The sequence below is a fragment of the Heliconius melpomene genome, chromosome 14 (genome assembly GCF_056956725.1).
Source record: "Heliconius melpomene rosina isolate 202511_hmr_F chromosome 14, ASM5695672v1, whole genome shotgun sequence".
Taxonomy (NCBI): domain Eukaryota; kingdom Metazoa; phylum Arthropoda; class Insecta; order Lepidoptera; family Nymphalidae; genus Heliconius; species Heliconius melpomene.
Window position 1 is genome coordinate 3312216 of NC_140402.1, and position 16956 is coordinate 3329171.

General features: G+C 32.8%; 1 protein-coding gene across 5 annotated transcripts in view; it reads right to left on the reverse strand.

Moving 5' to 3' along the window:
* LOC146531974 (protein dead ringer-like) overlaps positions 1–16956 on the reverse strand; it is a 123424-nt gene that overhangs the window by 44038 nt on the left and 62430 nt on the right. For all 5 annotated transcript variants that reach the window (XM_085197208.1, XM_085197207.1, XM_085197206.1 and 2 more), the window contains one exon: positions 1402–1474. In XM_085197208.1, the coding sequence (XP_085053334.1) occupies positions 1402–1474 (73 nt within the window). The remainder of the gene's footprint in view (positions 1–1401; positions 1475–16956) is intronic.

The window sequence follows — 16956 nt, forward strand, 5'->3', positions numbered from 1 at the left end:
GTATATCGCACTATACATAAATCAAAGATAAATGAGATCGAAAGTGTGTCAAACTTGTGGGTACTTTTCTTTAATCCTTCATCACCATCATCATCAGCCTGTCGTCGTCCACTGCTGGACATAGGCATCTCCAATGGCACGCCACTGGTCTCCAGCTCTTCGATCTTCTCATCCAGTCTTTCCTTACGTAACTCTAATTTCCATTATAACAATATTGTACTATAACAATATATGATCAATCCACAAACGATGGCGCCATTGACAACGCATATCAATTAAAGATGGAAAGAGATGGAGAATCAAAATTGTATAGCTTTAGAGAGTGACAGAAACAGTTATCAATCAAAACGAGCCCACGATCTAAACGCTCGAGGCGATTAACGAATCTCCTGCTTATAATTTCTAATATAATATATAAAATATTATAGTAATAATGTTAATTAGTATAACAAATATTCGTTGTTTGGTTGGTTAACCATATTTATATAAAAATAGTTTAGTTGTGTTATTAACGTAATAAACTTAAACTATTTCGTTAACAACAAACGACAATGATAAAAGTTAAAAACCTGTACTTTTGTAACGTCCACCCATTGAGGCTATTTTTGTAACATCTTAATTGTATAAAATAGGAATTGTTTTGTTATCATCTTTAGAAATAATCTATATGTAAATTCATACAAAATATTAAGAAAAGCACCATTACGAGGTTCACTAGGTACTACCTACTATCTTTACAGACAAAACTGAAGTAAAATAAAAGGTTAAAAAAAACAGCTTCACGCTGTATCCCGCACATAGCAGGGTAGGCAGAGGGAACCTATTGTTAAGACACTCCGTTCCCCACTTTCTGCTGAATTACGGAGGCATTGCTTGTCGAGAGGCAGAATTCAACTCCGCGCTTTGCCTCGACCGCGACACCAGAGCGAAGAAATGGAAATATAAACGTAAATAAATATTTCACTTCCTCGAGTGGAGATCGAACCGACAACCTCCGCGTTACAATCACACCCTTATGCCGCTGGGCCGCGACGGCCTCATATAATAATTATCAATTTCCTCTTTAACTAATTACAAGTAGAAACATGCATAAACATAGAAGAACAGACATCGTCCATCATATGCGATCTTATCATCAGCACGTCGATCTCTACAATATAAAATCGTTTATACCAGTAGATAACCTATATCCGATTCGTATCTAGAAACCAAATTCGAAAGACCTCTCTTCATCAGAGATTTCTTCTTAAACACATCTCATCTTAATTCGGTCCTCTAATAAAGGACCGTCGTGAATGGAACATTTAAATCTATGATAAATTACAAGTAATATCAATTGGTATGGAGAATTAATCAAATCTATACAGTTAATATTGTATTGGGAAGTATGTGGGAACTTACCTCGCTTCTGCATGAAGGAGAACAGATCGTCAAGAAACTCTTTCCTTTGTGGATCATCGCTGATTTCGTACAACTGTTGACAAAGAAATAATAAAATAATTAATAAAGGTACAGAGTGTGACTGTAAAACCGACTGGTTGCGGGTTCGATCCCCACTCTAGAAGATGATATACCTATTTATTTACATTTATATTTCTATTTCGTTGCTCTGGTGTCGACGCAAAGCGCGGCGTTGAGTTCTGCCACTCAACACCCAATGCCTTCAAAATTCGGCAGAAATTGGGGAACGGAGTGTCTTAACACTAGGTTCCCTCTGCCTATACTGGATACCCTGTGTGCGAGAAGCTGAAAGCTGATTTATTTATTTAAATTATTAAAATAAACATTTAAGCTGTTTGTTTTTAAATCTTGCAATAGCAGATATTTTCTACAACAAATACGGAAATTGAGGAAGGAATAGAAGGAAATGATGTTAGTAAATAAATAATAACGAAAAGACAAAGGATGCAAAAAAAAAAACAAGTTAATATGAAGAATCGTTATCACTTATATATAATGAGGACATTAATATTCACTAGGAAGCTAACGGTGCATCGGCCACGTGTTTAGAACCCGCATGTCCGGAAAAAAACAACACTACTGCATTACATTTCTCATACATTCATGAATAGACGACAACGATAAAACCGTAAATACGGATTTGAATATCAACGGCATGTAAACAAAATGGAGTGGGAATTGTAAGTTTCTATACATTAAATATTCTCATAGTTATGTTTAAAGATTGTTTGGCTGGACGAGCTATCATCAGGGAGTTTTGGTACAATTTGAGGCTTGATAATTATTTCCGATTTAAAAACCTTAAGCAAAGTCGTAGGTAATACAAAAGTACTAACTAATCTATATATATAAAATCGGTCACTCACTCATCACGAAATCTCAGAAACTACATGTGCTAGGAATCTCAAATTTTGCATAGGAATTATAGGACGTAGGTGCTCGCTAAGACGGGTATTTGCAATATTCGACTTCTAACGGGTTGTTTTTGGGGTTGAAAGTTTCTATTAAACTTCGTTACAAATAACATTTGTCTTTGTCATTCGTTACTAAATGCTAGGAGTCTCAAATTTTACATGGACGTCACTTATAGGACGTAGGTACTCATGGAGACAGAAATTAATAATAACGTAGTTCACGCGGTCGAAGCCGCGGGCGGGCCGCTAGTGTTTACATAATTTAAAGTATTTTAAAACCTGCGCAATAATACAGTGGGTATCTAGTATAGGTGATAGTAGATACCAGGAGTACCGAAGGAGGCAAATGATACACCCCGCTGCCACCGTTCATGTCATTTGCTATAATTGCGCCAATATCCGGCACTTAAATGTACCTAGTGGCAATTTAAAATATAGATAAAACATTTGTATGATAAAAATGTACGCTTGATAGGTAATGGTAATATCTTCAACATTGTTCCACTTGAACTTCTTTCCCTTTTGTTTCTCTTTGGCTTTCCATTTTCAACCAATACTTTTTTAATAATAGTATTTGTAAGTTATTTTTATTAATAAAAAGAACAGAAAACTTAGTAAGTATTTCATTATAAATTGCTGAAGATACGTCAAACAAATCTATCAAAAACATAATATACGGCGAATAAAATACCAAAAGCACGTGTCCATATGGGAAAAACCGTTAACCAAACACCACCATCCATCCGGTTTACTTAAAAATGGGCAAAAGTTAACCTAACTTATGGACATATTGTGACGCCGGATCATCAAACACCAGCTATTTGCATTGGACGTACAATTACATGAGGGCACTTAGCGCTAAGGCGAACTGGGCCGTGTATGGACAAGAAAACACCATTTGACACTTCCTGTTTCCTCCATATACCTATTTGAACTCGTCATTAAAGAAGTAATGGACGCATTGGGGTCATGGCGTGCGAATACCAATTTGCATTTGTGAATCTTTCAGTTTGTCCATTGGAAATGGATTCAAGAGTGTAAGGAATATGGTTGGACGCTTGTTCAGTTAAGGGCATATCAGTGTTTGAGAGGTTCTAGGCATATATTATAAATAATTGGTCGAAAGTTTTCTAGATATTTTAATGAGAGTTGCCTTTTAGTCTGTCTCAATATTCTTTGTAAAGATAATTCTTGTCTATGTTTAGTCCCAAATCTTATCAAACTATGGGCACTAAATGTGCCTGTAAACCGATTGGTTGTGGGTTCGATTCCTACTCGAGGAAATGAAATAATTATTTACATTTATATATTTTTTTTTCATTTCTTCGCTAGCGTCGAGGCAAAAGCGCGGCGTTGACGCACACGCTATGCTTCCAAAATTCAGCGGAAAGTGCAGAACGGAGTGACTCAACACTAGGTTCCCTCTGCCTACTATGCTGTGTGCGGGATACAGAGTGAAGCTAATAATATTTGTTAAAAAACAAAATACAATAAACCAGATACAAGAGCCACCAAAAACTAATTCCGACCTAAACTTAACCCCTTCCAGAGTTATAAAATTAGAAGAACAAATGAAGCGAGCCGGTTGTTAATAATTAGGTGGTTTTTTAGTTGACGCTAATCGAAAACGTTCTGCTCGTGATTAATCGCGAGGGCCAGTCGGCGCTGATGAGAAAGATTGATGCGATACTTGGTCCTATGATACACACCATTTTATATTCGGAATTGAAATGTGGCGTGGTGTTTAACGATTCTTCTTTTGTTATATTTTGTGGGCAATCAATGGTGTTTGTTTATTTCAATGACATTTACTTCAATGCTATAGAAAAGTCGATAAGTTGTGGTCTGAAATAAGGTGTAGATGGCTGCGCAGATTTGATTTTAGAATTTATTCTTAGTTTTGAGTATTTTTGTTCCAAGTCAACAGAAGCTAACTTCAGGGAGGACATGATTTGTTGACCGTACTATAACTAAAAGAATATAGAGGGAATAGCGAATAAAGAGCTTAAAAGGAGTTCTTATGGGAGATCTATGAGAAAGAAGTATTTTTCTTTTTATGATGAATATCATAAAACTTCTATTGTGGAATTGTCATTTGTTATTAAATAATTATATTTGCACTTAAATGTATCTATTAGTATCTGAATATGATATTTAAATTTATTTTCATAAATATTTTACTTTCAACAAATAAATAACTATCATCTCAAAACCCCGCAAGACTTGTATCTGTCACTGGACAGCTTAGCGTGTTTACTTTCACAGTTCACAAGGTAATACTATTTTAAATGTGGCATCCAAAAAATTTTGTATTTTAATAATAAAAACTCAGGATTTATGGTAATTTAATAGAAAAAGGATTTACGCTATTTTAATTCAGGCATCCCAAAAAAAATTGTAATTTAATAATAAAAAAATCAGGATTTATGCTAATATAACAGGAAGGAGCCGTAAATCCTTGCAAGTTCCCAAGAGTTCACCACATTATACATTCCAATTATTAGAAAACAGACGTCGGAGAGCATAAAGATTTCAACGGCCTCTCGATGAGAACAGTTCGGACAAATTATTGTATGAAATGACAATAATATTATCATAACAGGGCGTCATTGTCGCCCACCGGGCCGTCATTATTCGTATCACAAAACCAGTCTGTAAGCCCAGTAATCCCCATTGTCGTGTGCCAATTACTGGCTCTCCCCTTCCGCTTGAATAAATAAATAAATATTGTAACACCATAGTAAACGCGATTAATTGTGTAATATTTTTAACACGTTGTCGGTTATGTATCTTTTTTTGTAATTTTTGAGAATGTGTTAAAAATATAGATAAAATATTGGATAAGCTTTTATTATAATAAACAAGTAAATAAATGAATATAGGAACAAAAGGCAATGATAGAGTATGACTCACGAGCTTTCTAAATCATTACATCAGAATACATCATAGAATAGAATATAACTTTGTAGAGTACTTGACAAGTCTTTTTCAATAGCTTCATATTCTATCCTGTATATAAAAGAGTACGCAGTTAGAAGGAGAACCTAGAGGTAGTGTCAACACACTCCCGTTCGCCGTTTTCGACCCAAATTCTCAACATTGCATATTGAAGGGCGAAACTTAACTCGACATATTGATTTCTCAGAGCAGAGAAATAAAAATAACTCCTTTCCCTATAGGAATCGAACTCGCAACCATCCTCTTCGCAAATATCCTCTTGGACAGTGTACAAGACAATACGTATACAAATTGTATGTCCCATCAATAAATGTTTATAGCATAATGTAATAGTTGCTAGATTACAAACAATATTAGAATCATTAAGTTTATATGTAATTTTACGACTTTGTTGCATGGGTAGGTACTAGGTATATGACAAATATCATTTAACTAAATAGCTTACTGTGTTCAAGTTTATACAATTAAATATAAATTTTATCCATACCTATATTATAAATTTGAAAGTAGCTCTGTCTGTCTGTCTTTTACGCAATCAGGGCCAAACCGCTAATTTAATTGTGATAAAATACTCATACAGAGATACTTGAGGGTCTCGGGATGAACATAGGATACTTTTTTTTTTCATATTTGTAATATTTTCGATATATACCAATATATTGAAATACTTATTAATTTGACATGCAATTTATTCCGCCATGTTAATAACACCCATCGTTGCTAAGCAACGATTTGCAAAGTTTGTTGTTAGAAAACGTCACCCAAAATGAGCTTGCTTAACGCATCTCTCTATTGAAAACTGAAAAAAAAATCATAAATATATTTAATAAATATTCGTATAGTTCAAGCGGGCGTAGCCGCGTTCGGGTCCACTAGTTTATAATAAAATGAAATATACGTTAATTAACATTGGATACGTTGTAAAATATAATGGCTCTAAGTACAGTTCGGTCAACAAGTATTTGGTCATCCTAAAATAAATATATTCAGTTTTTTTTTTACTTTGATTATTTTCTTCCCGAATGAAAAATATGTAAAAGTTCAGAAAACCTAATTACAGAACGTCTAGGACTTGTTAATTGTACTGTAAATAGCGAGTTAAAGTTTTTCATTGTTATAACATAGGTTTATATTATTAATTCCTAATATAATAGTTACTTAAAATAGATTTTCAGTAAAATTTATTATAATAAATATATAAAATGTATGTTTCTTTAGGTCTTCTTAACAAATATATAATGGTAATTTATTAAAATATTGTATATTAGGAATATTAGGTAATTTATTAGTGAAAACTCTTACAACCTACCAGAACTAGTATTAACCAAGAAAATATATGTTATAACAAAATATACGATATCTGCAAACCTAATTTAGTTTTCTTATTCTAAAGCAATATACATTGTCCATGTAATGACATCCATAATAGGCCCGAGGCGATCATCGAACGTGGGTACCTACTCCGATCGAGTTCAATATTTAACCAAACTCAATAAGTGTAAATCCATGGCATTTCCATAAACGTACTTACTTACCAGTGAGTAGAGGTTTATTTATAAACCCATCCCTTATATTACAAGTTAAATTATTGCTAGCAATTTGAAATTGTCTCGCGGCGGCGTGCAGCCGTTGGTACTTTAGTCCTCGCAGCCCGTTCCTCTTTCGATATTTATGTTGGGATTTTTTTGTTTAAATTAATATAATTTACTTTTATAATATTTTATAAATTAAGTAAGTATATATAGGTTTATGATATAAAAATGTACATTTCAGAGTTGTATCGTCTTTATTTTCTTATTCTTTCCGTGGATTTTAATGCGGTTTTCACTATTAAACACGATTGAAGCCAGCGATTAATATATACGTTTAATACATGCATATTACTTGATTACATATAAAGGCGAGTTAATTATCTATTTTTTGTTTGTAGCATTATTTTTATGAGCTTACCAATAAAAAACAATATTCATCATCTTTTAGAATGGGCGGACGAAGCCGCGAAGAGAACACTAGTTATAAATAAACTAAGAGGCTTATTCAGCTATGAAGGTTGTTGCGGAGATAAAATGATCAAACACAAGTATGTTTCGATCAAGCAACACAATAGTCTATCAAATAAGTACTGCCATATACCTACTTGAGACCTTAAACGATTCCAATAATAATAATTTAAAATTTATTTGAAATTGTTTATAATTATATAATGACTTTAAAAATGGTAGGCAAGGGGAACCTAGAGTAAAGGTACTTCGTTCCCATTTTCAACAGGTTTCTAGAGGCGTGTTGAGTGGTGGAATTGAAAGCTATGCTTTACCTAGACACCAGAGCTAAGAAAATGAAAATATTCAATTTTCTTGAGTGGGAATTGAACCCACAACTTATGGTGTTTACAGTCACTGTGCCGCTACGCCACGACTGGCCTGACTAAAAATAATTTATATTAATTATTTTTACATAAGTTTTAGTTATTAACAAAAGCTATAGATTAAGCTTTTATACTATACATTTAAGTTAATAGCTACTGATACAAACCAAATTGAGTTATTAACAAATTCCACATAAACCTCATATCTATATTATAATATAAGTTTATAGCAAAATATTTCATTAGAATAAATAAATATTATGCATGTACGTATTGTTTCATAGATTACGATTTCCTGTCATTTCCCCATACAATTACAATGTAGCCGCCATCAGTGTGGCCGTAAAAAGGCGCACCTTAATGTCTTGTCGTGTATTCGCGGGTACGATAAGTTAACCTATTTTCTGAAGAATCGTTCGGTTATCGCCTATAGTTATAGTTATAAGAAATAACGCACGGTAGCGGTTTTGCGTTGTCAAAGTTAGATTAAGTTCGCAATTATTATAATAAGAGAGAGAGACAGAGAGAGAGAGAGAGAGATTCATATTTTCCGTTGAATTCTGGAAGCATTGCGTGTTGAGTGGAGGAAATCAACGCCACGCTCTGCCTCATTACCAAAGCTAGGAAATGTAAATATTAAATATTTCGTTCCTCGTATAGTAATCGAACCCATAACCTTTCGCGTTCACAGTCGCAAAAAAAAAAATTATGGAAGAGCTTTCCTTGTCATAATATAGGTAGTTTAGTTGAAATATGTTCTATCGAGAAATCCTATAAATATCTACCTACCTAGCAAAAATACCAAAAAAATATGAAAATTAAAACCAAAAACCTATATTAATATCTTAAAGACAATTCTCAACAGTTTAATACCGTCTTCCATGGTAGCAGAACAGTATATCCAGTACATCTTCGATAAATGGTTCATTTGCTGTCGCGGTTAGCGCTAGCCCTTCGTGTTTATTTATATTCGGAGTCAATGTAACCACAAAATGATTTTGTCACGATCGCTAACGCATTGACTGAAGCCAGCCGTGATGTAGAAGCTCAAAGTGTGATTGTAAACGCGACTGGTCGTGGGTTCGATCCCCACTAGAGGAAATTAAACATTTAATGTAATCAGCCTCACGCTATATTCCACACACGGTAAGGTAGGCAAAGGGGACCTAGTGTTATGAAACTTCGTTCTCCACTGTTGCCGCCGAGTTCTGGGAGCATTGTGTTTTAAGTGGCGGAACTCAACGCCGCGCCGCGCAGCGGAAAAATGAAAATATAAATGTAAATAAATAGGTATTTCATGTTCTCGAATGGGGATCGAACTCACAACCAGTCGCATCTACAGGCACACTTTGTACTACGCCACGACTGGTCTCAAAATTACCTCAGTGTTTTATAATTATTTACGCAAAGTGTCCCAATAACATATATATAAATTGAAAAGAGAGTGGAATATTTTTCGTTGCTTGTTACATGACGATTTTTAAAGCTGCTAGCTAAATAAATTCCTTTATTAAATTAGACTGATTAAGCTTCAATAGTTTAACTAAATAAATATCACCTTGAAAAAGATTTGAACCTACTAGTAAAGCATAAAGTTAACCAAATAACATCTAAGCACTGACGGCATCATACATTAGGAAACACAGTTAATTTAACGTTTCATTTAAAAATGTACTAAAAAACAATATTTAAAATTTAATTGCATAGATATTTTAGTTTTTTATTATTTTCTTATAAGTATAGCTATATTATGACAACTATTACAACAAACTGTGTCAGATAATAAAAATTTATGATAATATGTTAAACTTAAACAGTTGTGAAAGAAAAATATGGACTAGGAGAATCAGATGGCAAATGAATTTTGAATAGTTACATTTTTTTCTCGATTTAAAGACAAAAAAGTTACATTATAGAAGTAATTTAAAAACAATATATTTAAATATTATATAAATTGATCTTTGAGTGACAACATAATATGAATGGCGTCTATATGTTAATTTAAAATATCTAACCTGAAGATACATTGGCTTATGAGCAAAAAAAATGTAAATAATTTTAAAATAATAATAAAAATCAGCTTCACGCTGTAACCCGCGCACAGCAGTATAGGCAGAGGGAACCTAATGTTCGGACACTCCTTTCTCCATTTTCCGCCCACTTCTGGACGCAATCTTGACAATAAAAATGTCACATAAATTTCTTATCTATCGCTTCAGCTTCTAACTTATACTACATATAGGTTAATTGTTACTCAGCAAGCCTTAAAGGGCGTTGGCCATAGAAACAAAAGCCTTAAAGATACTTATGTGGAAATAGTCAATGGATTCGAACTAGGGACCAATCTCTAAAGATAGACATAAATTAAGCATTTAGTGTTGAAATGTGCTAATTAGATAAGCGATGTAAAGTGTACACTATTTTATAATTAGGGAACATTTTTTTAGATACAAATACGTTATTCAATTATACTAAATTATTATTTGTAGCACGGCGTTAAGTACCGTCACTCACTCAATGCCTCTAGAATTCGGCATAAAGTGATGAATGAGTGCCCTAATGTTAACGGAATGTCTTAATGTTAGGTGCCCAGGTTCTCTCTATAGCAGATCTCATAGCAGAGTAGGCCATGTAAGGGATACACTTGAAGCTAAAATTACTGAATTTTTGAGGGATTGCGTGTTAAGTACAAGGAAGCACTTAATGCGGCGCTTTACCTCGACAACAGAACAAAGAAATCAAAATATTAAATAAATTATTTTCTATTCGGATTCGAACCCACAAACGAATACACAACCCCTGCGCTACGACCGGCCCCAAATCATTATTTATTTTTATCTAAATTATAAATAATTTCATATAAATATTGGTTAATTTTTACATAACACCGTCCACCCTGAGACCGATATCAGATATAGCGGCGGTCAGTCATCTCGCTAACTGATTTCCACGGGAGTGTTTACACAAAAATTATACTTCGTTACCGTTACTACGCTTGCTCTCCCAGATTGATATGTTGGTAACTTGCTTTGAATGGCCTCTTTATGTTGGATGTAATGAGCCCGTTTGTTTGCAATTGTGTTGTAGTTTTTAATATAAAAATTGTACGTAGATATGTGAATTTGTATGGAGAGTTTAAAAAAAAATTGTTTGTATTACTGAAAGATTGCATCATAAAATTTATTACTTTCTTTACTTGTATCTTAAATAGTTTTGATATCTCTTACTCATATTATATTATTGTGAAAAAATCGCAATGGCAATTGCTACTAATTTTACCGGGTTTTTTTATTCCACACATAGCAAGGTAGATAACATAGTGTCAAAACACTGTTCCCCATTCAGGCACTTCCATTCCCCACTTCCCACCGAAACTTGAGGCATTGCATGTTGAGTGGAAGAGTTTTAATAGATATTTACATTAAAAACCCGCATGTTTCCCCTAATCGAGATATAATCAACAAGTTAATGTATCATAAAATTTGCGTTTAATACCTTATATAGGTACCTGGGATGATAAAATTACAATAAAAGTCAATACATATTAGATATTATATTAGAAAGCATCCTCCTATCTATACAAGCAATAAACTGTTCACGTTCGAGCTTCAACATTGTATGGAAAACAATTTTCTATGATTTGACATAAATTCATAGTTTATCACGCGACCTCTATAAAATAAATTGTTGTAAGACGTGAATGTAATCATATGAGTCGATTCGTTTTTGCATGCATTTTGTCTAGGTAAAAGAGTTTTTTTTTAGTTTCACGCGCTATCCCGCACATAACAGGATAGGCAGGGGACCTAGTCCTAGTGTTAAGACACTTCGTTTCCATTAAGATAAAAGTTCCAGCTCGACAACCGCTTTCATTGAATTTCCGAACTGAACGCCGCGTTTTGGCCTTTTTATCAGAGCGAGGAAATTAAAATATTAAATATTTTAATTCTTCAAGTGATAATCAAACCCACATCTTATTGCGTTTACTGTCGCACGTTTGTGCCCCTACGTCACCACTGGAGTCAAGTTACTAATCTGGTATAAACGAATCATATTTGTCATTAGATAGTCAAATGATCAAAATGTCAAATTATAATATCTTTTTTGGCAAAGCCATTAAAATAATGAAATAAATACAAACGAAAAAAATACAATTACGCAATCGTACACACGTTTTACGGAACAACAAAACAAATAAACAAATTAAATCACAAAATTTGACCAAACCCAAATACGATAACAAAATGGCGCAAGTAACCCTTAGGTGCCTTTCCTGCCCACTGTCCAGTATAAAAGGTTGCCGAATAACTTCCCCAGTATTATTCCGGGCTGGTACTCGTGTAATCGGTAAAAACAATATAGTGTGGTCATTAAGGCAGTTCTGTGTCTATTGTATATTACTTCACTGGATGTGACTCTGTGATGAATATTGAAATGGCCAAGTGCGAGTCGGATTCGCGTACGAAGGGGTCTGTACCATTATCTATAACAACGGCAAGAAATCACGTTTTTATATGGGAGCCCACGTAAATATTTTATTTTGGTTTATCATATTTGTTGTTACATATCTAGCTGTATAGTCTAACTAAGACAGATCATAGGACATAATGGTGACAGACGGACAGACGAACGGTCGGCGGAGTTTTAATAATAGGCATTACACCATTTAGGTGCGGAACCCTAAAAATGAATAAAATGGTATATTATTTGCAAAGTAAATTAATATTTAAGAGAAGGCAGTCGTGGCACAGTGGTATACAGCGTGATTATAAGCGCGACAGTTGTTGTTTCAATTCTCAGTCGGACAAACAAAATGTTTAATATTAGATTCCATATAGGGATACAAGGTAACGTTAAAAAACATATATAAAAACATTATTTTATAAAAAAAAGCCAAAACCCACATATATGTATGTATAAACAAACATATCTAGTGACCATAGCTCATCTCAATATCACTATCGAGCACGGCGTACGCAAGCCGTGTACGCGATTACACGCCCTCCTTTGATCTCCAATTAGATGAACATTTTGGGGTTCCCACTGCCCCCCTGATAGGGGAGCGTGCTATATAGTTTATATTATAATCTATTGTAAGTAAATACGTCTTCGGAAGGGTTGGTATTTGCATATTGGTTGATCTAACCTACTTCTCATATGGATTATATGATTATATATTTTTTAATATTATATTACCCTTACAAGTTAGTTAACAAATGTTAATAATGCTGCTCTTTTAAAATAAGACATTAATTATATGAAGAAGGGTGCAGTGGTAAAAGCGTGTGTCGGAAGACCTAACGGTTATGGGTTCAATTTCCACTCGCGCTTTGATATTTTAATTAAAAGCACGGTAGGCTGAAGTACCGAACATAAAACGATTATTTTTTTCTTTCAGTTAGGTACAAATCTCTCAGTGTAAGTGTTTGATAAGATATCCCATTTCAGGCAGGCGTGAAGCTGTAATCCGGATAAGGATAGCTACACCCGCAATTATCTATGTCGGGTAAACCTCTTAGTTGATAATAACGTTGATGATTAAATATTATTTAGTGATATAAGTACGCACTTTGGTGACAAGGCAAAATATAATTAATTAAAATAAATATTTTTTAAATACAATAAAATCTATTAAAATAAATATAATTTATACAAACAAGACTTTATTTTATTATTATAATAAAATAATACTGACTAAACGTGATTGTAGAGATGATAACCAATACCAATAACCGAAAGGGCACAAATAAATATTTTTTTAAAGAAATAACGACGATAACGAATTTATAACGAAATTAAAATATTTAATAATTTAATTTCTTTACTCTATCTCTGCTATTAAAAAGTAAATTAACCAAAAATAAAGTCTAAATGCGTCAATACATTTATGTAAGACTCGAATGAAAAAGCTTTAGAACTCATACGAATCAGTTTGACCGATAAATTGAGAATTTCGAACTTAAAATGTTTCCCGCAAAATAGTGAGGTTACTTCTTTCTATCTATTCGATTAGTGTTACGGGTATTACAAAAAATACCTTTACTAATACAAATAAATCTTTTACTACCCACAATGATTGAGGAAATAAATGTTTTAGCAGTAGCTTATTGTACAAGCCCAAATATAAAATCTTTTAAAATACGTATATACGTAATTTAGCGTTTACGTTATTTATTAATATTAACTTTTATACTATTTTTGTATTAAGTAAGTTACTGAATTAAAAATCGATTTAAATAAAATAAAGTGATTGTGAGTTCGATTCTCAATTGGTATCTGATTGATGACGGGAAAGTGATTGATTCGATTGTTTCGATTCGTTCAATTGTTCCGCCTTATATCGGAGAACGGAGTGTTTTAACATTAAGCTTTCTTTGCCTTTGCCTAAATAATTAATGAAGGAAAAGCCCAAAAGTGAAGAAAGAAATAAATTAAACCTTATCTCAAATAAAACACTTAAAAGTAAAATAGTTAGTGTTTCTTAAAGCTTGTACCTACTTTAAATAAAATCTTGTTCAAAAACAGTGACACTGGTTGGTCAATGCATGTCGAGACCATTAGCGAGTGCTCGCGATGAGCACACTGTACTAACTTTCATTCATTGGAAAATATATATATATGGAAATGTAAATATCTATCTATACGTCCATTCAAATATAAATTTTCTATGTAGTTTTTATTTATATTTAAATTAAATCAAAAATATTTTTAGATTTCTCTCCCCATCCCTATCACTATGTGAAGATAAGAAAACTTAGTGTTAAGACTTCTCCGTTCCCTATTTTCCACCGTGTTCTGGAGGCATTGGGTGTTGAGTGGCGGAACTCTACGCCGCGCTTTGCCTCGACACCAAGGCGAAGGTAATCGAAGAATATTTGAAGACGGTTAATTTTCCATTATTATATCAATTGCTTTAGATTATTTACTTTATAAAGATTAACTTCAAACGTAATATAATATTTATTTATCAGCACAAGCATGGATGTTTAACACAAAGTTATTAGTAGATAAATATTAATTAACAGTGACGTCTTAGTTTGAGATATACTTAAGTAAAGGAATTTCCAGTATTAACATTGTGTATATAAACGGCTATGATTTTTTTTAATAATTTTATTATACAAGTAAATAAATGAAAGATGTAATTTTTTTAAATAATTATTAATTAAATATAATTTATTATTTTTTTTTTATTATATTTATTTCTTTGTACATTGCAAGCTTAGAAGAGTGACTAGACAAGTGGTTATTCTTATACCTTATAAGATTTAACTGATAAATTTAACGTAACTTTAACAATAGAAAATAATTTAATATTATTTATAAACTAAAAACTTTGAGAAATTTATTTTCCTTTTAAATTTTAAAGTTAATTACTAAAAAAAATATTTTAAGACAAGTTCAGCTACAAAAAAAAAAACTAACAATATCTATCTATCTATTATCTCGTATTGTCTATATTCAGGTCTAACAGTCTAACAAGTCTAATGAACGCACACTCTCAAACTACATTCACACATTCACACAAACAAACACACATACATACATATATACATTACATACATACATATGTGTGTATGTATGCGTGGTTCGCGTTATTTGCAGGTGTAACAAATGCGCGGTCAATCACCCGTCGTGTATAGAAAATGCAGTGTGCAAGCGTTTAGCATAGAGTAGAGCACTTAGATAATATATATTAAATTTACATTTATTTTTTAAATTAAAATAATAAGACTAATTCTTATTTTTTTGTATGAAAATATTCATTTTGTTTCAGTTATTGTCAAAAATCCATGTAAAATGCTGATAATAACATCATTAAGAGCAGATTTAAATCTCGCCATGGTCTAGTTCATATTAAAAATGTCATTTTAAACCTTAAGAATGATAATTTAATCTTTTAGCTTTCACATAAAAGAAAAAAAGAAAATGTATTTTTCGTTCATTATTGGCAGTTTCTTTAAAAATTTTAAATAATAGGCTATTGCATACGTCCAGTGCATACAATGCCGTTCCTACTCTATGCATTTCACGCCCGCGAGATGACCACACCGACGCAACATGCTAATTTCTTAGCCAGCCTACAAACGTATACTTGCACAAAGATGCCTTAGCAATATTTGCAATACAAATTGATTACCATTTCTATTGAAGAATAACATAACTAGCTAAGAAACTAACTAGAAACTGACTTCATGCTGTATCCCACATATCCTACTAGGAAACCTAGTGTTTAAACCCTACGTTACTCATTTTATTTCGGATTTCAGCGTCAGGCTTTATTTACCAATTAAACTAAAAGAACTCGAGGAAGTGAAATATTAATGTACGTTTATATTTTTATTTCTTCGCTCTGGTGTCGAGACAAAGGGCGGCGTTGAGTTCTGCCACTCAACACGCAATGCCTCCAGAAGTCGACATAAAGTGGGGAACGGAATGTCTTAACACTAGGTTCCCTCTGCCTACCCTGCTGTGTCCGGGATACAACGTAAAGCTGATTTTAACTTAATATTTAATATACAAAGATCTCACTAAGATACGTGCTTGAAAATATTAGACGACAAGATGACTCTTTTATACCTACATACTTACATACATACATATCTCATAAACATAAACATTTATCGTTCAAAAACAATTAAAAAGATTTCTAATTGCTTATTCCACAGATAAAAATTAATGTTAAAAAGTTTCATATTCCCATTTTATTGGGTCGTCGTAAATTATAAATCTTCTTAATAATGACGTTTTCCATAAAAAAAATTAAATGCGTGGTACACAGATAAATCAACACGGATAAAAAGAGATTTAAATCCGATAGTTACGACATAGGTGCGTTATAAAATCATCCGTTTTCACGCATTATCCCGTAATAAAACGGTGCTCGTAAAAGTAAACAAGACGGGTTGACCACCCCTGGCATTAGATGTCATATGTCGAGTGTGTATAAATAAAGAAATTATAAAGTTTGGGATATTTTGGATAATATTGGTTTATTTTTTTATTATATCTTTATATTTATACTTGTTTTTACCTGCGGCTTTGGTCCCGTGTTCAAATGGAAATTACTTGTAGTAGCAGGTAGTTACATCGAAACGATTAACATAAAGTAAATAGCCTATTATAGCCTTTCTTGTCAATTCAAACAAGTAGTTCCTGAGATGAGAGCCTTGAATCAAACAAAATGAATTTTACAATAAAACTAAAGATTATAAAAACTATCTAGACACATGTATAGGTGATCAAACTTCTTAAAAA